The following is a 22316-nucleotide window of genomic DNA, read 5'->3' on the forward strand; positions in this document are numbered from 1 at the left end:
CCACCTGCTTGGGCTCTAAGATACTCTGGGCCTGTACCCACATGCAGGTATGGCTGGCTGGTCTCTGCCCAAGTAGTTCTAGGCTCAGGTGGCGATTGCACTGCTCAGTTGAAGCAAGGAGAGCGTGAGAATGTGAGAGAGATCCATGTCACACAGAGACCTAGAAAGCTGGTTTAATCCTAGGACCAAACACTGCTCTTGGAACCTGCCTCCAGGGTGAGGTACGTGTGAGGTCCATGTAAACCACAGTCCAACTCTGTAACCTCCTCTGTGTGGAGTATTTCCCATAGGCTCTGTCCACCTTGTTCTCAAACTTCCTCTCTCCTATAGCTATTCACCCATTTGCCTTCACCCCTGGCTTGGCCAGCAGAGCTACCTCTGCTCCTGGACTCCCTGAACTTCTGGCCATACCCATCCCACAGAAGAGGAGAGGCGGAGGAGGAAGTAGTACCATTAAGATAAGAACATGTTACCCAAAAGTACACGGAGCTTGCACCTCTCCCAAAGGCCCTGCCCCCAGGGCTTGGGCATGTTCAGGGCACCAAGGGAACCCCGTGACACGAGCCCACCTGGTGTTCACACTTCCCTCTGGGAGAGAGTGGGCATGGGCACCCACAGATACTTTGTTCTGTTCATCAGCAAGAATTGTTTTCTGGTCAGAGAACCCAGGGGTGGAGATCTGGGGAGGATCAAAGACCAACTAGTGGGCAGGACTAAGTCAGTAAAGAGACCAGTTTAATGCTGTGCAAAACAAAGAAATAATTTGTTTCTAAGTCTGCCAGGTCCAAAGCCACTGAGCAGCCTTGCAAGTCTCAAAATATTTTATGGGGCTGATGGACCTCCTTTCATTAGTTTCTGGGTTGTTGCTGCTGGTTGCAGACCACGCCCCCAGACCACATTTGTTGAGGGATGCAGAGGTAGTATAAATAGTGGTTAGGAGCCTGGCCTCTGGAGCCTGGGTTCAAATCCCAGCTGTTCCACGTACCAGCTGTGTGCTACTTCTCCGTAACAAGTTTCTCTTGGGAATGATGATAATGGTATTTATTTCATGGGTGTGGGGAAGCTCACAGAACTCTGCCTGGTATACAGGATGAGCAGTTATTCAGATCAACAGTGCTCCTGAGTACCACTCTGGAAGGGAAGTAATTCATGTCCCATAGCTGTGGAGTGGCAGAGCTGTGGCCCCAGACCTTTCCCTAATTGTGGGCTCCGCCTGGAATGGAAGCATTTGTCTGGCTTTCTCACATGCCTCGACCTCCCTCCTCTCTCACACAGCGATGGCCACACAGGAGTCTGTGGAGTTTCAGTGTTGAATTGGGCAGGACCCCCACCCTCTCCCCACCCTCCTCTCCCCTCCCCTCCCCTCCCCTCCCCTCCCTGCCAGGCACCCTCCAGATTCAGCCCAGGGAGGCAGGTGGAGATGGAGCAGCTGGGCAGTCTGGTTCCTTGACGTTTATCTCTCTTTCCTCTAATTCCAGATTTGGAGATCACAGTCCCAATTCGGCACTCACAGCACCTGCCCGGGAAGGTGGAGTTTGGAGTCTATGAAAGCGGCCCCAGGAAAAGCGTCTTCCCCCCAAGGACAGAGTTGAGGCGAGGAGACTGGAAAAGCGATAGTACCTCCAGCACAGCAAGTGAGCAGGGGAGGAGCGTGCCTCTACATCTGCATTCCAGCTGGCGCCTGTGGGCTTTGCCAACAATTTCATACTGAGAGCCCAGCAGATCCTCCATTGGAGCCTGATCTGTATTTAAGGGGGTGTAAGAAATGGGGGATGTTTAGCCTGAGTTTGCCTTTCTTCAGAGGGCCAGAGATCCTTTACGTCAGTATCCCCTGAAGCCGGATTGCATAATAATTGATTTCACCATTCCTTCTGTAGACAGAAAAACCTAGTAATGATACCAATTAACATTTGTTGAGCGTTTACTCTATGCTAAGCCTTTTCTATAGAGTCTCTGATTTAATTCTCACACTAAGTTTGTCTGATAGGCAGTATCCCCAGTATGGAGGAGGAAACTGGAGTGTTGGTGCCTCGCCCTATGTTAAACAACTAGTAAGCAGTGGTGTCAGCATTTGAACTCAGGCAGCCCAGATCCAGGGCCCAGACTCTCAACCACTCTCCTTTCTGCTTCCTCAACCTGATAAGGGGAAGGAAAGGGCACAAAGTCAGAAACATTAGAAAACAAGGGACTCACATTTGAGAATTTCAACTTTATGGATGAGTTGAGGATCCAGTTAGGAAATGTGGAAGACATTTTGGCTTGAAAGCTTGATAGAGTCTGCAACAGACAACACCTGCTGATGGCCACACGGGAGGCAGGGGCTTTGTTTCTGTATCCAGGTTGGTGTCAGCTGACTTCAGACACACGGGCCTCACCAACAGCATAGATTGGGTTTCCCTTTTTTGAAACAGCTTTGTGTTATCAAAACAGCTAGGAGAACAATGGAAGAGTAAGAGACTCAGGACTGAATTTGAGGACTCGTGGCTCATTAAATGTCAGGCACAGAACCCCCAAATGGATATTTGGACAGGAAGGTCATTGAACCCTGGGGGTTCTTAATATTTTCTGCATCACAAACCCCTTTTGAGAATCTGATCTGTGCTCTGGATATGCTTCCCAGAAAATTGCATGGATATGTGTCCATACATATACACACAGTATTACCCATCTGTGGGCTTAGATCAAGAACCCCTGCATTAGTCTCCCTTCTAACTTTATAGATGGGGTATTTATAATCCAAAGAAGGAAAGAGTTGTGTGCAAGGTCACACAGCTAATGAAGCAAAGGTGGAAGCTGACACAGCTCTTCTCTCAGGTTAACATTCCTACTACTACTATCTGTTGAAACAGACCCAAAGCCCATTATGTGGCCAACAGGGAAGCCTAGATGGGGCAGAGGAGAAAATTTCTAATGTAACGAGGGTGGTAATGTGTAGCCGAAACCCTTGAGGCAATTTAGAGAATTCTGACAAGTTTGAAAATGGGAGAGATTTTCCCAGTGATCCCAGGTGGCTGACAAAGCATGAGGCAGGTGGCCCATCTCTCAGATGCGTGGTTGAGGAAGAAAGCGGTATAGATCCTCTCAGGGTGAGGGCAGGGCATTCTGGGGTGGGGAGGAGGGGAAATTTAACAAGACAGATATAAAGTACTTGTTTCAGGCTCAGGTTAATTTAAATGATTTTATGTGTATGTTTTACTTGGAGGTGAAAACAGAACGGAAAACATAAACTGTGCTTCTTACTTTATACAGTGGTTTATTGTTTAGGAGTGGCTGGGTCATCTGTCTAGAGAAGGGTATTAAATGACAGACCAATGGTTTTTACTCTGTGGCTGTTGCCTGAATCCAGTCCCTTCTCTACAGTTTTAATTATCTATTGCTGTATAACAAACCACCCCAAACACAGTGGCTTGAAACAACCATTTGTTTATACCGGATTCTAAACTTGGGCAAGACTCAGTGGAGATGCTTCATCTGCCCTCCGCATGGGTTAGCTGGGGGTCATTCCTGTGCATTGTCCTCAGCTGTAAGCTCATCATGGGTGGGAACATCCTAGATGGTCTCTCATTTTTGGGGGCCTCTCTGTATGTGGCCTCTAAATCAGTAGCCTGAACTTCTTATATGGTAACAAAATCCAGGAAGGGAAATTCCAGGAGGATAGGCCCCAATGTGCAAGTGCCTATCATGCTTTGTCTTGCATCATACTCACTAATGTCATATTAATCAGAGCAAGCCACGTGGCTAAGCCTGGAAGGAAAGAAGGAAGGGGCTATTCAGAGGCATGGGTACTGGAAGGTGAAGGTCTGGGGGTCACTAATGGATCTTGAGATTAATGAAGTGATGGTAGCTGCTGCCATCAATCAGATGCTTCCTCTTGGAGGCCGAGGCCCTGTGCCAAGCATGTGTCCATGTGACCTAATCCATTCTGTGCAACAATACTGGGAGTTCTAGACCATGAAATGGACATTTAGGGAGGTTAGTCCCTGGTTGCTGGGCAAGTAGGCCGAAAGTCTGGGTTTCACATCCAGATCTTTCTGTGCATGTAACCATTGGCACATACTGCCTTCCAAATATATATAAGTCCTCCAGGCTGGGAGATAGAGTGAAGATGGCCTAGCTCTGATCTACCAACTGTCCTTTACCCACCAGGATCACTCTGAAAACAACACTATGTTTATTATGGTGCAGCTGTTATCTCTTGGGAACCACAGAAAAACAGTTGGAGGTTAAATCTGGTTATACTTAAATTTTAGTTAAGAATATTAATGTTATATTTAACAGAACACAAATTTCATTTCAGAAAGACTTTTAACCTTTTTGTAGACTGTCGAGTCCATGTTTCTTGAGGGTCATATTATATTTGGTCACTTCTTTCCCTTATTCATTTATCCACCAAATATTTGAGGACTGCTCTGTGCATTATGAGTGAGACTATACACTAGAGACATAAAGACGAAAAAGAAATGGAGCCCATCTTTGGGGGACTTGTAATGGAGTAGAGAAAATACAAAACTAGCATGAATTAGATGCTTGATCTTTCTTCCTGGTGACAGAGGCCTGGAAGAGGTAGGCACTGCCCTCCTCCCCACTGGCAAAAGTGATGATGGGGGTCAGAGCCTCCTACCAGCCATGCAGTCTAGTGGTGATGTGGGTAATAAGTCCTGGAGAGGAGAAAGGGCCAGGGCAGATGAACCAGGGAACCAAGGTTCAAAGACAAACACTGGGGGCTAAAGATTCAGGAACACCCAGGGAAGTCACAATGGGAGCCAATGAGTATGCATTTCCAAGGTTCTGGGGCCAGTGCCTGGGCAGCTTTTTGGTCTCTCCCAGCAGATAACCTTTGGAAGGAGGCTGGTTCATTAGGAGGGAGTAGGATGAAGAATGGTAAATGACAGGAGGCTTGACTTCATAGGCCTGGGATCCATGGGCTGGAGGAGTTACTTCCACTAGGGGATTCTGGAAATTCCTGAGCATTGGCACCTGAGGTTTTAGCCTTGTATATAAGGGTGGGATGGGGACATTCTGGCCAAGTGGAAGTTGTTATGTATGGATAACTGAATGGAAAGGAAAAGGATCACATGCTCCTTAATAAGCAAACTCTGAATCCCCTGGCTTACATAAGTATTTTGACATATTCTTTTAAATTTAAAAATCTACTCCCCAAAAATAAGCCAAAATTATAATCTTAACCTGCTCGATTTAAGCTCACATCTAAATTAATTAGGCCAAAGTTGATACCGTAATGAAATTGAAACTAAGAATATTTACTTATAAACTAATATGATGAGCTGTGTTAAGTGACAATTCAGTAAACCTAAGATCTGGCAGTACTACTAGTGGCAATAGTGGTAAATTAAAGTCAATTTATTTTGTTTTAGTTGATGGACTTTTTTTTTTTTCTTTTTGGCTCCTGGATCATCACCTATTTCAGCTTGTTCTAAATCTGTGTTGTCCCATATGGTAGCCACTAGCCATATGTTAATCAAACTAAATAAAATTTAAATTTAGTTCCTCAGTTCTTGGTATGCTCTAGCTACCATATTGGTATACTATAGGACATTTCTAGACAGTTCTATTGGATAGGGCTGTTCTAACAAGATAGGAAGGTGATAGATTCCCAGTTCAAAAGACTGGAGCACCTAAACTCATCCAATCACGGTTCCTACCGTGAGCATAAATTATGCTTTGGAGTTTGGAGTTTGTGCTTTGTCTGTATCAAACTGACTTCTTATTGGAAGGTGTATATATATATGTGTGTGATTACATGCTTGCTATAATTTCTAAACAAGTAAAAAATTTCAACAAGATGTTTGCAGATTTTAGAAATACCACTGAACAAGCAAGAAATTGAGCATCTCGCTTCCTTGTCTGTCAAACCAGAGCACTAATATCAGATAGGATTTTCACACGGATTAAGTGCAGTCATGTTTTTAAAGCATGTAATATGTGATAAGCCCTCAGTAAATAATAGCTATAAAGCAAAAAAAAAAAAATTGTAATAAAAAGGTGAACCGTTTCATTTTATGCTGAAAAAAAAGTAAAACTAATAAGATGGCAGCATTTTGAAGATCCCATATTCACAGCTTATATATTGTTTCTATCAGTAGTAATAAGTAAGGGATAGAGTTCTGCATTTTATTTTAGCCTGAGAGAATCCACAGTCCAGCTAATTTTGTTTGTACCCTTTAGGCAGTACAAGTAACCGATCCAGCACCCGGAGCCTCCTCAGTGTGAGCAGCGGGATGGAGGGGGACAATGAGGTGAGAGGTGGGGACTCCAACCCCATTTTTTCTTGTCCTAGTGGTTATTCCACTGCAAGAAATAGAAATCCAGGTGAAAGAAGCCAGACATGAGAGGTCACATATTTTAGGATTCCATTTATGTGAAATATCCAGAAGAGATAGAATCAGAGAGACAGGGGCACCTGGGGGGCTCAGTGGTTGAGCATCTGCCTTTGACTCAGGTCATGATCCTGGGGTCCTGGGATCAAGTCCTACATCAAATCCCCACAGGGAGCCTGCTTCTGCCTCTCCTTCTGCCTCTGTCTCTCTCTTGGTGTTTCTCATGAATCAATAAATGAAATCTTCAAAAAAATAAGAGACAGAATACAGATTTGGTGGTTACCAGAGGCTGGGAGGAGGGAAATGAGGAGAACACTGTTTCCTTTTGGGGTGATGAAAATGTTTTGGGACTAGATAGAGGTGGTGGTTACACAATATTGCAAATGTCCTAAGTGCCACTGAAATTTTCACTTTAAAATGGTGAATTATGTATGTGAGTTTTACCTCAATAAAAAGGAAGGGAGGGTAGAAGGAAGGAAGGAAGGAAGGAAGGAAGGAAGGAAGGAAGGAAGGAAGGAAGGAAGGAAGGAAATGAGGGAAGGGAGGCAAGGAGGGAGAGGTTAATCCCCTGACTGGTTAAGCCAAAGAGAGCATCTGTTAGAAGGAGCTGGATGACTCTCAGGGAATCTAGAGGATTGAGATCACATTTGGAGCCCTCGATCAGGAGCAGTGAGAAATGCCAGAGCCAAGGCCACTGCTCCATGTATTCCCAGGGCCATGAGCTCTTTTGTCTTTTCTTCCCTGTGCATATCTGCTTTCTTTCACTGCACACTGGCCTTTTCTGTGCCTCCACATGTATAGTCCCCTGAGAGCCATAAGGCCTCTGAGGAGAGGGTGAGCTGCTGCCTTAAGACTGAGCACAGTTTGGGTCAGGGTGTTTTTTTTGATCCTGTGATCACTGGTTGGGGCAAGCAGGAGGAGTCACTTAGGTCCCTGCCAAACCAGGAGGAGACTCTATAGGGTCCTTGGGGTGGGCCACTCCTCCAGGGAACAGCTTATATTAATTACTCCATGACTGCGAACCACTCATGGTTATGCTGTCCCAAAGAGGGACTTTGGTTTAAAAATAAAATTTCTCCAACTCTATCTGGTTACATGGAGCAAGCTTCTCAAACCTTAATATGCTTAAGAATTACCTAAGATCTTGTTACTATGCAGATTCTGATCTAGTAGGCCTGAGGAGGAGCTTGAGATCCAGCATTTCTCCCAAGCTCTCTGGTGGTGCTAATCTGATGGCCCACAGAGGGCCACTCTGAGTAACAAGGGCCATTAAGGATAATTTGGGCACCATTGTCTCCTCAGTGATGGTAGGCTCAGTAGAAAACTGCCCTGGTGTTGCTGGGCTCATTCTCAAATTTTGAATAACCTTTAGCCAAAGCCTGAGGAGGACTGAGAGGCTTTTGGGATAAGGGTGTCTGATTACGCTCATTACTTAACACGTTCCCTTTTCTTTCTCATCTTTTTTTTTTTTTTTTTTTTGCTATAGGATAATGAAGTCCCTGAGGTTACCAGAAGTCGTAGCCCAGGACCCCCACAAGTGGAAGGAACACCCGCTGTTCCCCTTGAGAGGCCCCCCAGGGTACCTCCAAGAGCTGCCTCACAAAGGTAACATTGATGCTGATGATAAATGTTTTCCTCACTCTCTGAATTCCATTGGGCGAGAGTAGGATTTGGGGGTATCTAAAACGATCTAAGAATGAGTGCAGATCTAACTGTAATTCCTACTTTTGATGCATTTCAGTGTGGACTCTTCATTAATCAGATGTTTTTTTCAAGTGCAGATACTTTATTTTCTTATTTTTTTATTTTTTAAAGATTTTTAATTTATTTATTCATGAGAGACACAGAGAGAGAGAGGGAGGCAGACACAGGCAGAGGGAGAAGCAGGCTCCATGCAAGGAGCCTGATGCAGGACTCGATCCCGGGTCTCCAGGATCACACCCTGGGCTGAAGGTGGTGCTAAACTGCTGAGCCACCCGGGCTGCCCAAGTGCAGATACTTTAAATAGCAAGTGCAGTTATTTCATCAATAAAGTGCATTGGTAAACATCAGCTTTTCCAGTAATTTGTATGTTTACTTGAAATTCAGCTCCCTAATAACTAATTGCCTTGGCCGTATTGTGGGGGACAGTGCCTTTTGGGGACCAAGAGATAAGAAGGAATTGGGGATGAAAATAACGGTGGGGGGCAGCTCGGCATGGTGGGGAGCATGGCTCTAATGCCACACTATGTAGGGACAGTGTCCAGAAGTCACTTGTGAACTTGGATGAATTACTTCCCTTCCATGTAACTCAATTTCTTTGTTTGTAAAATGGGGAGAATAGTAGAACATCCTCAGTGATTTACAACTCTTGGCCAAAAGAGTTTTACAACTTTTGGCCCAGAGTAAAAACTCAACAGAATGAGTGAGTTTTCTTATCCAGAAGAATGAGCATATGGAGATTTGGAGATGGGCATTAGACAGATGAGTTTGGAGTGTTTACTGGGCCCTGACGTCTGTCTTTGTTTATAATGGTACTCGGGCCTCTGGTAGGAACCTGTTCAGGGCCTCGTGGAGTAACAGGAAATGTGGTCAAAGCTAGCTTGTATGTCTGCCCATGCAGAAAGGGGCCTTGGGAATGAAAGCCTGGGTTTGTCCCAGGCATTTATTTCTTTGATATCTAAAAGATAATGTGGGAGAAAAATGATTAAAAGGTAGAAGCTTTTCTTTTTTTTCTTTTTTTTTTTTATGTTGAAACTTAAGTGAATCTCATCAGTGCTATTTGTCAAGAAAGTGCAACAAGGAGGCTTTTCTGCTTTTCTGGCAAGAGAAGCTGATTCTGTCCTAGGCATCTGTCCATTTCTCCCTTTGTTGTTCACCACTCTTGCATGTGCTCCCAGTAACAGTTAATATACTGACACTTGTTACACAGATCCTCCACAATAGCCAGTGGTGTCCCACTTACCAGCATGTTTCCCTGGTGTAGACCAGGTCAGATAGCAGAATGTTAGTCCTGGGAGGACCCACTGTAGCGATAATCTGGTCCATTCCCCTGAATTGGCATAATGTGCTGTTTCTTGAAAATTATTATATAGTTGGGGGAGGGGTATTTATGGAGAATGATTATAGTAATAAATGCTAATCTGTATTGGGTGTGTACTATGTACTAGGTATTATGTTCAACACACTAAATGTATGATCTCACTTAATTCCTTCCACAGCTCTCAGAGATATATGTTAGGATTACCCCATTTTGCAGATGTAGACACTGGGGCTTGGATTGGATTGAGACTTGCTCTGTGTGGCAAACCTGGGTGTGCCTGATCGGAGGCTCCAGGGTTTCAGTCATTTTGTGACACCTGTCCGAGAGATTCAAGGTATCAATAGGAGGAGATCCAAGACCTAAGACCTTCCATTCCTGAAGATTGAAGAGTTTGGAGGCAGTTAACTAATTGCACCAAGATGAAAAGAGTTGTCAAGATTGAAACTATAACTTCAAGACTCTGTGGGACTTTGTTAATAGGAGAGAAAAAGAGAACAACCAGGGAAACAAGTTCCAGAAATTAAAGGATAGAAAACGGGATGCATTTAAATGTGTAAACAGAGATGGCTGATGAATTTTTGGGGGAGTCTGGAAGTATGTTGTGATAAAAATGGGAGCAAAAAGGAGGAAAAATGCTTTTTACTAAAGAGATGGTGTTTGCAAAGAAATCTGTAATTGATAGAGCTTAGCATTTGGGTTCCTTTTTGGTGTGAAGAAAGATTTGCAAATATGCGATTGTTTTGTAAGTATCTATGCATTCGCATAATAAAGTGAGGAACTGTTTAAACAAAATAATAAAGTCATCAAATGGCTTCCATGCTTGACCCACTGACAGACTGACCTCCCCTCTTCAGAGGGGAGGCTGACCTTGGGGGTCTCCTCTCCACTTCCAGATCTGGGAATCCATAACTGTTCTTTGCCCATGTCACCTGAGCACCCCTGCTCTCAAACAGCACTGGAGGTGCAGTGCTTATCACCCCTTCCTCCCAGTCCTGGTCCATTCCACCTGCTCATCCCGTGTGCTGTCCCCAGAACTTGAGCTGCCAGCGAGGACTCCGAGCCTCCACCTCTATCTCAGCCCTCTGTTTGCTCCTCTCTACTGGTGACCTCGACCTAGATGCCCTACAGGTATCTCCAACACAGCCTGTGCAAACCTGAATTCATCCCACCTGACATTCTCTGTCCCAAACTGTCTTCTTCTGGTGAGTTCCCAGCCTGGGATAATGGCACAGTTCTTTCACTTCCCCAAGCACCAAAACCAGACGTTCTCCTCCAACCCTGCCTCCCTGGGAGCTCCCACAGAGTGTGTCTCCAAACTCTGTCCAGTCTGCTGCCCTTTCAGCTCTCGGATCCACCCCCTCTCCATCTGCCAGTGCCCACGTGCATGCTTGTAGACCCACACTTACCTCCCTCCTCCACGTTGCTGCCAGAGTGCACTTTCTAGATCAGAAATTGCTGATGATGTCACTTCCTGGCATAAAAGCCTGCACATTTAATGCCGTATTTTTTAGCATGCTCTGGCCCTGTCTAGCCTCAAGTCCCACCTTCTCCTATATTCGCTGGTGTTCCACCCCCCACCCCTGCATTCCCAGTGAGCTGTGCCATTTGGAACTGTGTCTTTGCCCAATCTGTGCCTTTGCCTGGAATTCTGTCTCCCTCCTCCCTTCTGATATCTGCTTAGAAAATTCCTGCACATCTTTTTGGATTCAGTCTAGTCATCACCTCCTCTATGAAGCCTCCCCTGATGTTCCTATGCAGAATGAGCCTTCTTATGGTTCCCCACATACCTCTATTATACTTCATTCACATCATGGCCCTTGTTTAGATATTTGTTTCCTCAAGTGTCTGGTGAGCCTTGAAAGAAACTGCTTTTGATTAAAACAGTTTTTCTACTATCTGCAGTCCCAGTAGTTAGCACAGTAACTAGAACCTAGTAGGAACTTAGTATTTATCATGTAAGTGAATTAATGGATGGATGGAGAGATTGGTACTGTTTGTGTTAGACTACCCATATCTTTAAAAGTTAGCCATCAGGTCATCTCCCACAAAGCAGGTGGGTTATAGATGGGTGGAGAGAGGCTTCACACTCCCACCTTTAAGTTCCCAATGTTTTTCAAAGTCAGGGAAGGTGGATGGTGACAAGAACAGGAGCAGATGCACGCATCTTTTTTTTTTTTTTAATGCAAGGATTTTTTTTTTAAAGATTTATTTATTTATTTATTCAGAGAGGGGGGGGAGGGCAGAGACACAGGCAGAGGGAGAAGCAGCCTCCATGCAGGAAGCCTGATGCAGGACTCGATCCCAGGTCTCCAAGATCACATCCCGGGCCGCAGGCGGTGCTAAACCGCTGCGCCACCAGGGCTGCCCAGATGCATGCATCTTTGCATGGCATTTCCCTTGTAGGGCATTAGTCCTTAGAGAGTGGGGAGGTGTCTAGGACTATCACGCTCTTCTTGGGTGAAGCCCTGCCACTTGACCAAATAAACAAAACCCCTCCCAAATCCCCAAAACAAAGCCCAAAATCTTACTGAGCCATCACTGTTTTGTTTTTTAAGTATTTTGCCATTCGTTAGTCAGTCACTAACAACCTGTGCATTCCTCTTTAAGGCATACATAGCCAAGGTCCTGTGTAACCAGAACATACTTCTGGAGGCCTCCTGCAGCACCCAAAGTTAACATGTTAAATGCAGACTTATAAGAGGTCTGTGGAGTCTCTAGGAGGGGCTGGAATGGTCAGTGAGTAAGGGTACTTGGGACTGAAGCTATTTATTAATAGGGAAGTTGAAAAATATTGTCAACAATGTTATGATCATAAAAAAGCATACCAGCTAAGTAACAGTCCTGCTTTAAAAGAACGTTAACCAACATTGAGATTGCTGGGCTCTTGAACCAAACTCATTGGCAGCAAGAGCTTCCCCCTCGACAAGGAGGAGAAAGCAGCCAGCTCTCAGGCATCTCTGGGCACTTGAGTTTTCAGCTACAGCTTCCCAGTGTCCTGGAGAGGGTGTCCCCCACAGACCACCCTTTGATTCTGTTTTTACACTCTGTACGTCCATGGTTCCGATAGGTCTATGATCACAAATCCATTTCCTTGAGATAGGACTTCCAGTCCTAGGTTTGGATTGTTCATCAGAATAAAATACAGAAATGGTTTGCTTGTAGGCCCACCCCAGCTGCAGCATGGGGCAGCAGAGAGAGGAAGAGGGGCCAGGGGAAATCATGACTGTCTTTATGGTGGAGGATAAATCATAAGGCTCATGGAGCACACATGGGAAAGAAATCTAAGAACAGATCTTTATTCATAATAAGAAAATTATTAGCTTTACTTCTGGAGTGTCTGGTTTCCAACTGTCATCTCCAAGCCTCACACAACACGCAGATGTAGGTATCTGTGGGTACTTCTGTTTGGCAGGTGAGAAACATATTCAGAGAAGTTGAACTTGGCCTTTGGATGAGTGCATGATTACCTTTGCTATGTCTTCCCATAGGTTCTGAACTTTATCAAAACAGTGCAGTTTTCTGATTGTTCCTATTGTCTGTTTTATCCATTAATTTCTTAGCACCATGAGGACGGATCCATGTTCATCATACTTGCTGCTGTATCCCATGCCCAGGAGTAGACACATTTTGAGGGTGAGGGAGGGTGGGAAAGGAGGAAGGTAAGAAGGAAGGAACAGAGTGAGCAAGCAATCCAGGAAGCCAAGAAGCCTAAGCTTATTCATGTAACAAGTATTACTTAACTGTCCTTTCAGCCTTCTCCTATAAGCCATAGTTCATAGGGTGGGTTGGAGAGGTGGGAAGAGACTGTCAATTAGTTTTTTCCGGATAAAGAGGCAACGACACAAAACTGTCTGACTTCTGGAAGCCACAGTAGGGCCTCCTGAGCATGATTGTGGCTGTTTCTTTCTACTCCTGCTTCTCTGCCTTATTCCTGAGACAGCCCCTTTCTTCAACTCTTTTGTCATTTCCTTGACCTACGTAAAACTTGCATTCAAGAGACATTTAGTAAATATTTAATCATTGATTCATTCAGTCCTCAACTATGCAAGTCCAGGATAGCACAGTTCAATTTCAACACCTGACAAAGCTCTCTTTCTTGACTTATTGACTTGCTTCCAAGAGAATCAAATATTGGTTTTACAGCACACATGTGGAAATACCATCCACAATTGTTGAACTTCTCTGTAAATAGACTCACCCAGGTCTGTCTAGAATCGCATTTAGGACTGTTTAAAAACCAATAAAATGGAGGGGGGCTTCTAGGAAAGCAAATCTGGAGTTGGGATAGCACACTTAGTGACCCCAAGAGGAAATCGTTGTGAGAAGCAGAGTTCAGAAATTCTAAATTCTTGGAGCACCTGGCTGGCTCTGGTTGAGCGTCTGCCTTTGGCTCAGGTGGTGATCCCAGTCCTGGGATCCAGTCCCACATCAGGCTCCCCACAGGGAGCCTGCTTCTCCCATTCCCTGTGTCTCTGCCTCTCTCTGTGTGTCTCTCATGAGTAAATAAATAAAATCTTTTAAAAAAAATGTTAATTCTTTTCTCAAAAGACCCCCTACTATAGTATGTCTTCTGCCTGGCTGCATATTTGAATCACTGGTGTTTTAAAATATAGGCTTTATTATTATTTAGGTATGGTAAGGTCAGCAGATGAAGAGACAACTGCTTTTGAGATGATAGTTTGTTGTATTCATAGATCCCAAGAGGAAGGGGCATGTTATGCCATGGGGTCCCACTGGGGAAGCACTGGGTTACTCAAGAGAAAAGCAGCAGACTAGAGGAACATGGATAAGAGCTTTTATTGTGGTTTCTGCAGGAGAGTACAAGTAAGGTAGGGTAAGCAGATTTAGGATTGGCTAGTTTGAATAATTTCAGTGGACTCCTGGGCAAAGGTCCCTAGTTGTCTAGCACCTGGCCCTGGAGTGATTAGGGCAGATGGATAGCGGCCCAAATGTGAGAACCCATAAAGGAAGTAGTTGGGGTATAGGCTGGGACTGGTTAGTTTGCATATGAAAGGTGTGCTCCTCAGCAAGTTGCTATCTGTAGGAATCAGTTTGCCTTGGGAGGGGCAGTCCCTCCGGGATTAGTGAGACTCCAGGTATCAAAACATCAGAAAATAGAAGACATGGGTAATATAGTAATATAACTCATTGTGTAGGGACACTGTTAAAAAGTTGTGATGCATGACCCTATCTTCCAGAGGTTAGGAGGGAATGGGTTTAGGAGAGAGCCTGGGAATTGGTATTTTTTAAAGGTCCATGGGTAATTCTAATGTGCAGCTAAGGTTGTGATCCACAGCCAGCAGGTGTGCCTTTCAGGGGTCTGTAAGGTTTCATTAATTAAGGAGCATGTTCTTTGCATAGTTTACCAAGTTCGCAACAAACCTTGGATGCCTAAGAACTAGTTAATTAGATTCATTTAAAAATAGTTACTTTATCTTTTATTTCAGACCTCCAGCCAGAGAGACCTTCCATCCTCCTCCACCTGTTCCGCCCAGAGGTCGCTGATTCCACCTCCTGAAACTTGCTGAACATCAGGACTTTGAGACTTGCAGTTTCAGCCTGTTAATAATGTCTTCATGTTGAGTTTTAAAGTATGACTGCTGACCTTAAGATCTACTTTCATGGCTGATGCTGTTGTGGCCCTGCTGGTTTGGGCTTTCCTTGAAGAAGATATTTTTGAGGCATGAAGAAGTGAAAACTAAGGACTTTATTCACCATCACCAAGTATATTGATCCATATCCTTGTTTGCCAAAAGCATAAAGACTGACTTAATTGGAATATTCACCTCTAATTTGGCATGTCAGAAGCCTGAAAAGATTGATCAGAAATGTAATTTACAAGTGATTTTACTGAAATGCACTTATATTAGGCCTTACTTATTTGCTAGTCCAGACTAACTTCTAGAAGTGGTTATGATTTAAGACTTACAGTATTCAGGTAAGGAGATACGTCCTGATTTTTAAATGGGTCTTCAACTTTTCTATAGATTCAGGAGGGTGTTTAAATGCCTGGGCTGTTCACATAGGACAAACTGAAAAAGACTTTAGAGAGAGATTAGTCCTAACTCCTTTTATATGGAAGACAAATCTGAGATTCCATAAAAACCAAGAGTATACAATTGGTTAGAAGAAGATATGTGTCTAGAATCTGGGTCTCTTAATTCCAGGTCACCACACTTTAAATATCTAGATAGTCAATTGCTCCCTCAAGAAATGCCATATGTAGATTATTAACCTTCCAGAAATGTCCTTCTTCTATATCTCCCAGGCATGGCACTATCAAGTATTTTTTTCAGTTTGGGCATTTATACTTCAGTATGCTTTCAAAACAGGATTGTTGGCAAGGAACATCTATAAATGGCTGGGAACCAGAAGCTTGGGATACCAGTGACCCCATTTATTGTTCTGCAGCCTTTTTATAGGGCTTACTAGTTCTGGCCATAAGAAGACAGAAGGACCCTTGATTCTTTCTCTGCCAAGAGGTCAAAAGAGAAAAAAGAATGTAAAATAGAAACAGTTATCTATTTCCTTATTATTACCGCTAGACTTGGGATATCTGTGCAGAGAGAGCCATTAACGTGTCATAATTATTGTATGTCACTAATCTATCATTAATTTTGAGTCACTGGCACAGAAATCTGCCTTCAAAGCACAGATCCTTAATTTGTTTTTTTTTGTTTTGTTTTTTTTCAGATCCTTAATTTGATACTTAAACATAAAGTTAGCATCAGACACATTCCTTTAAAAACTATCAGAAATCTGGTAATTTTTTATGAAATGTATTCTCTATCCCATGCAGATATATGTAAGGCACACTATTAACAGTCTATTTAAATATAGTTTTATTGTGTCCTTTTCTAATGATTCAGGGTTGTTTTGTTTTGGTTTTTGTTTTTTGTTTTTTTTTCCAACTTCATTCATTGGTCTAGCAAACAAGGACTCTTACTGAAATGAATAGCTTCTGGGTCATGGGTCTTTTTTCTGACATGAAATACACTATTGGCTGTGGCCATTAACAGAGTGTTTGTTCAAATTCCCTACCACAATGCTTGGCACACAGTAGCCATTCTACAGTGGTTCCTTTACTCTCCTTGTCACTTATTTGGGAAAAAGAGGGTAATGTGGGATAGAGAACAAGAAATTATAATGTTGGTATGATTGTCCTTCCTCTTATTTATACATGATCTCTTAAGCACATTTGATTTTGATAAAAGCTACCCTTTTTAAAAAATATTCAGTATCTCTAAGCTCCCTCTTAGATGTCAAGTTTAGATTTTTGTACATTCTCTAATTAATAAGCATTTAGATGAATAACATGGCAAAACTTACTGCCAGCTAATGATGTTAGCATCTTTGTGTGCACATCACTGTTTGTGCAATATTGGAATATTTTATTACATTTTTATTCTTCTGTGAAAGTAAGTGGAAAATATAAAATTAAAAGTGTTGTTTAGAAACTTGAGTCTGATAAATGTGACACACCTGAGACATGGGTGGATGGAAATGGTCAGTTCATTGCACATCCAAACTGCTCCATGTTGTCTAAGAATGTCTCTAATGATGAAGTGAAATTCCTCATTTTCTAGAAACAGAACAACCCATTATAACATAAATTCAACTTCCACATACTCAACTTCTGTACACATTTTTAGGAACATTATTATGTAACAAAACCATAGATTTCAATACAATGAAGATCAGAGACTAAATTGTAAGTAGGTATCCAAAGAAACTCAAAAAATTTCTCTGTATGATGCTTTGGGAGACAATTCAGCTGCCACCATCTTTCCCCAAGATTTAACGAGCTGTTTTTTTTTTTTTTTTCTTAAAGATTTTATTTATTCATTAGAGACACAGAGAGAGGCAGATACACAGGCAGAGGGAGAAACAGGCTCCATGCAGGGAGCCCGATGTGGGATTTGATCCCAGGACTCTAGGATCAAGCCCTGAGCCAAAGGCAGATGCTCAACCTCTGAGCCACCCAGGTGTCCCAATGAGCTGATTTAATAGAAAGTGAAGCTTTTAATCATATTCATGGCCCTTGCCTTTACTTCTAACTGTATGAGGCACATTGTCCTCTAATTCCTAAGCCAGCATTCTACCTTCATCTTATATTAAGACTTGTGAGCAGATAATCCAACAATATAAGCAACAAAGCATGAAGACTGAGAGATTATGAGCAAGAGGTTGGTGTTGCAATCAAATAATTTAACTTGACATATTTAATGATGTGAATAATCCCTAATCCTTTGCCATAATTAGACAAAGTGATAGTATGTAAATTACTCCAGTGAGTAGTTTTACAAGTCAAGCTAAGTTCCTATTCTCCCCTCCATTTTTCTTGCTTTGTTACTAAAAAAAAGGGAGGTTCTAGCCTGTCCTCTGTCACTTCAGTAGTGGGGATTTTTAGATACCTCTCCCACATGCACCAGGAAATAAAATGGTTTTACCTTAAATAAAGTAATAAAATGTGCTCTTCTCTCAAAGAATAGTGTGTGGTTTTGCAGCTGGCCAGCTGAGGAAGCATTAATAACAGACTTATATCAGTCTGAGAATCAACTGTTTTAAATGACTGCTTCCTAAAGAAAGAACTTAGAACAATTATAAAGTTTTTCTGTGTCTAGAACATTTCAGCTAGAACAGAAAAGATAGGTGCAAAGTGATAAAAAGCAATAGAAGGACTGGGGCAGCCCGGGTGGCTCAGCGGTTTGGCACTGCTTTCAGTCCAGGGTGTGATCCTGGAGGTCCGGGATCGAGTCCCACATCGGGCTTCCTGAATGGAGCTTGCTTCTCCCTCTGCCTGTGTCTCTGCTTCTCTCTCTCTCTCTCTCTCTGTGTATGTGTCCTCATGAAATCATAAAATCTAAAAAAAAAAAAAAAAAAGAAAAAAAAGCAATAGAAGGACTGCCCAATCCCAGAGGTAAATAACTAGAAAGACAAACATAATAAAGTAGAAAGAAGAAATAGAATTTCAAAGAAAATGTGATCTGAAACTAGCCTTGATACCAGGCCTGTCTTGGGTGACCATAAGGCAAGTAGATCTCACCTGCCTACCAGAGTCTTAAAAGTTCATATAGAATAGAGGCCTCAACTGGGTTCAGTTATACCATCCAGATGGTCTCAACAACACCTTACTCACTCAGGGCTATGTTCTTGGAACAGCTCCCAGTTTGGAAATGGTGAGCAGCGTATATATTCCAAAGACAGGGAAGTGGGTGAGGATCCTCCAATTGCCAGAGTCCAGCTCGAAGGTCAACTGATGGTCATGTTCTCTCAGTTACCTTCTCCAACAGTACCTGAGATTGGAAATCAAAAGATACGTTGTTACTTACAGACCAAGATTTTTGAAGATCATGTTTGTCAAGAATAAAAAAAAAAATGAAATTGTGGGTTTCTGGATCATTTACTGGTCATAAGCCCTGTAACCAATTGAGTCTTATTAGAACTACCATAAAAAAAGGCTGTATAGCCATTGGAGGGGAGATGTGTTTCCTTTCACTAGAATGTTTTCTCTCATCCCTTTTGATGTCAGGGAATGAAGTCATTAATCTAGATGAAGAAACTGGTGAAATGACATATATCAACGTTTTTCACTCCTTCGTCTGGCAGAACAGCCCTGATTTTGGTCCTCCTGAGTTCTACTTTTTAGCGTAAAGTTATCAGTTTCCAAAGATATTTGAAGCCACACTCATTTTCCTCTAGCCAGTTATTTCATCCCTATTCCTTCTTTCCAAACCTACTGTTACCAGACTTTTATCACCTAAAGCCATTTAGCATCATCATTTCCTAGTACCTATTGGAATTCCTGGCACATAGTAGAGCTTGATAAATAGTTAATGACCCTATATGCTCTTCCCACCATTAAAATTTTCCAAATACTCCACCAAAATAGGGGTTCCTCTTTTCTACAAGCCCATTGCTCTTATTGCCTCTTGAATTTGCACAGTTGTTCCCATTTTGTGCAGTTCTTTTTTTTGTACATTGTCCTGCCTGTTCTCTGTCTTGTGTGTAATTTCCCGGTTTTGAGTCTATGCTCCCCAAATGGATGCTTTAAAATTTTCTTGTGTCCTCCACACCTTTGAGTAATTGCCATCCCAGTGCTCCCCACAACACCTAGCAAATGCTTGCTGCTTCAAATCTGTGGAGGCTGGTGATGGATATTTAAGCGAGAAACTACTCATCCATCTTAATTCAGCACTTGCACTGCTTGTTCTTCAATTGCACATCATCACTTGATTCAAAAGCAGTGATTATTCATTCATGGAGCATTTACTGAGCTTTCTCTCTGAGCAAGTCACTTTGCTAGGTGCTCTAGGGGATATACAAAGATGTATAAGACACCTCCTGATTTCTATAGCAATTACTGGTATACAATTCATTCAGCAATTAATCATGTACTGCCTTGTGATGTCTCATAGACTGGCTAAAAAGTATTGTGTAAATCCTATGCAGTTTGACTTTCCACTTATTAATGTCTTCCTTTGTTCATTCAGCAAATAGTTTGTCTATGATGTGATGGACGCTATTCCAGCAGCTGGGACAGATACAAAGATGAAAAAATGATAGTCCTTGCCATCATAAAAGGTCAGAGTATAGTATAGAAGAGGAGGTGAAGGGTGGTAACTGTGACATAACATACTGAATGCTTTTGAAATCCCAAAGAAGGGATACTCAGCTTCCTGAGGGGGTCATGCAAGGTTTCACTGAGGAGGTGATAATTCAATTAGGCCTGGAAGGAGAGTATCTAATGGTCATCCACTTTCTTGCATTCTAGGCAAAGGCACACAAGTATAAAAAAAAAACATGGTATATTTGGGAAATATAGTGATGAAGCCAGGACATAGAGATTGGTGAGAGGTAAAGTCAGAGTCTGATTGGGCTGTCCTTCAGCAAGAAACTTTCCCCCTTGGTTACATACGTAGCACATGGTCATTCAAATATATCCAAATACTTACAGGCATGTACAAAGAAGAAATTTACTTGGTGTTAATGGTTTGCATCATAATTTTTCAGATTGTTTTCTATGGGCAGACTAAAATGATATTTAAAATGGGATTATATTCCAGGCACCTGGTGGCCCAGTCAGTTAAGCATCTGACTTTTGATTTCAGCTCAGGTCATGTCTCGGGGTCTTGAGATCAAGTTCTGCATCTGGCTGCATGCTCAGCACAGAGTTTGCTTCAGATTCTCTCCCTCTGCCCCTCCCCCCACTCATGCTCACTTGCTCTCAAAATAAAAATCTTTTAAAAAATAAAATGGGACTATATTCTATTTTTGTCAACTTTTTTTTTCATTTAAAAGTATCTCTTGGGATGTGCCAGTGGACCGTTCAGTGTCTGACTCTTGGTTTTGGATCAGGTTCCTGATGTGAAGGTCCTGAGATCCTGCCCCACACTGGGCTCCATGCTTAGCACAGAATCTGCTTCAGATTCTCTCTCCCTCTGGCCCTCCTGCTTGTGCGTGCGCACTCTCACTCTCAAATCAATATATCTTTTTTTAAAAAGTGTTTCTTAATATCATTGCATGCCATTATATGCAGGTCTATTTCATTTTTAAAAATGGTTGTACAGATGGAGGTCCATCAGTAGTAAGAAACATTGATTTTGGAACCAGACTGCTTGGGACTGTTCTTTTAGCAAGCCACTTAACCTCTCTGTGCTTCAGTTATCATACCTGTAAAATGAACATACCGATAGGACCTGTTGCATAAGGTTTTTGTGAGCATTAAATGAGTCAGATGTAAAGGACTCAGAATAGTGCTTGTCAGATGAAAATCTTAGCTCTGATTCCATGATTTATTTAAACAAAATTCAAGGAGCATTAAAAAAAATATTTTTTAAAGATTTATTTATTTTAGAGAGAGAGAGAGCACCAGCAGGGGGAGGGGGAGAGAATCTCCAGCTGTACTCTCACCCCGGTGAGTAGCTAGAGGCAGATTTGATCCTACCACCTTGAGATCATGACCTCGGCTGAAATGAACAGTAGGATGCTTACCCAACTGAACCACCCAGCCACCCCTTAGGGAGTGTTTTAAGCAAGAAGGTGATATAATCAGGTTTCCTTCAAGAAAGATCACTCTGGCATCTGTTGGGAGGGAAGATTGGTGACAGGGATCCTGTCAAGACTGTTGCAGTATGCAGTGGGACGGCGATTGGCTGTTATTGGCAGAGGAGAGGAAAAATAAAAATCTGAGACATTTCTAGGAGACCAAATGCTACCACTTGTTGATTGCAGACGGTTGAAGCCGACCGTTCAACCAGAAATTCCAACTTTTTGGCTTGCAGGACTGTGTAGATGGTGGTGCCGTATTGACACGACAAGCATTTTTTCAAGGTCCTACTACGGGCCTGGCACTGCTCGAGGCACAGGAAATAATGGCAGTCACAGGATCTCTGCTTGGGACAGGAGCTGATGCCAGGAGGTGTTTGTGTCTGCGCACAGGACGCCAACAATGCAAGCGAACGGAGAGATACACGAATGAGAACTTCAGCAAGATGGAGCAGTAGGGGCCCGACAAGGAGTGAAGTGACTGCGACGCTCATCCACCTCTGCAGGGATCCGGCATCTCCCGTGACGATGAGAGGAGCGAGAGGAGCGCGTGATTCAGCCACGGCGGTAGGCCAGAGCCTGCAGAGGGATATGGGACCCGATCCCTTCGGCCCCGAAGCCGCAGGTCACACCGCCTTCACAGCTGGGGAAAGCGAGGCCAGGGAAACGTAAACGTTTTGGCCAAGGTCGCACAGCTGGCGGCCCCGGGCCGCGGCCCGCAGAGCGCGGCTCAGGCCCCCGCGGGGGCTCCAGGCCGAGGCCGCGGGCGCGCACGGCCGCCGCTCCCCAGGCCCGGGGTGGGCTGGCCGAAGGCCCCAGCGGGCAGGGCGGCCGGGCGGGCAGGGCGGCCGGGCGGGCAGGGCGGCCGGGCCGGCGGCGCGCGGGGCGGCCGCAGCGGGGCCCTGGGC

At 43.5% G+C, this 22316-nt stretch overlaps 1 protein-coding gene and 1 long non-coding RNA gene across 4 annotated transcripts in view; one reads left to right on the forward strand and one right to left on the reverse strand.

The window, feature by feature from the left end:
- Positions 1-16813, forward strand: part of PIK3AP1 (phosphoinositide-3-kinase adaptor protein 1) — a 119575-nt gene extending 102762 nt beyond the window's left edge. Inside the window, exons 14-17 of the mRNA XM_041729683.1 lie at positions 1479-1634; positions 6187-6257; positions 7825-7943; positions 14808-16813. Coding sequence (XP_041585617.1) covers positions 1479-1634; positions 6187-6257; positions 7825-7943; positions 14808-14865 — 404 coding nt within the window. The 3' untranslated portion in view covers positions 14866-16813. The remainder of the gene's footprint in view (positions 1-1478; positions 1635-6186; positions 6258-7824; positions 7944-14807) is intronic.
- On the reverse strand, positions 11609-22232 carry LOC121476023. Of its 3 annotated transcripts, none has more exons than XR_005983864.1 (3): positions 21355-22232; positions 18500-18656; positions 11609-12954 (listed from the first exon to the last, which is right to left on the reverse strand). It is a non-coding gene; the product is annotated as an uncharacterized LOC121476023 (long non-coding RNA). The 3 variants fall into 3 exon arrangements; XR_005983867.1 differs by having other exon boundaries at positions 11609-12957; XR_005983863.1 differs by lacking the exon at positions 11609-12954 and adding an exon at positions 16810-16942.
- Between the last annotated feature and the right edge of the window lie 84 nt (positions 22233-22316).

Source organism: Vulpes lagopus, chromosome 2, assembly GCF_018345385.1.
Source record: "Vulpes lagopus strain Blue_001 chromosome 2, ASM1834538v1, whole genome shotgun sequence".
Lineage (NCBI taxonomy): Eukaryota > Metazoa > Chordata > Mammalia > Carnivora > Canidae > Vulpes > Vulpes lagopus.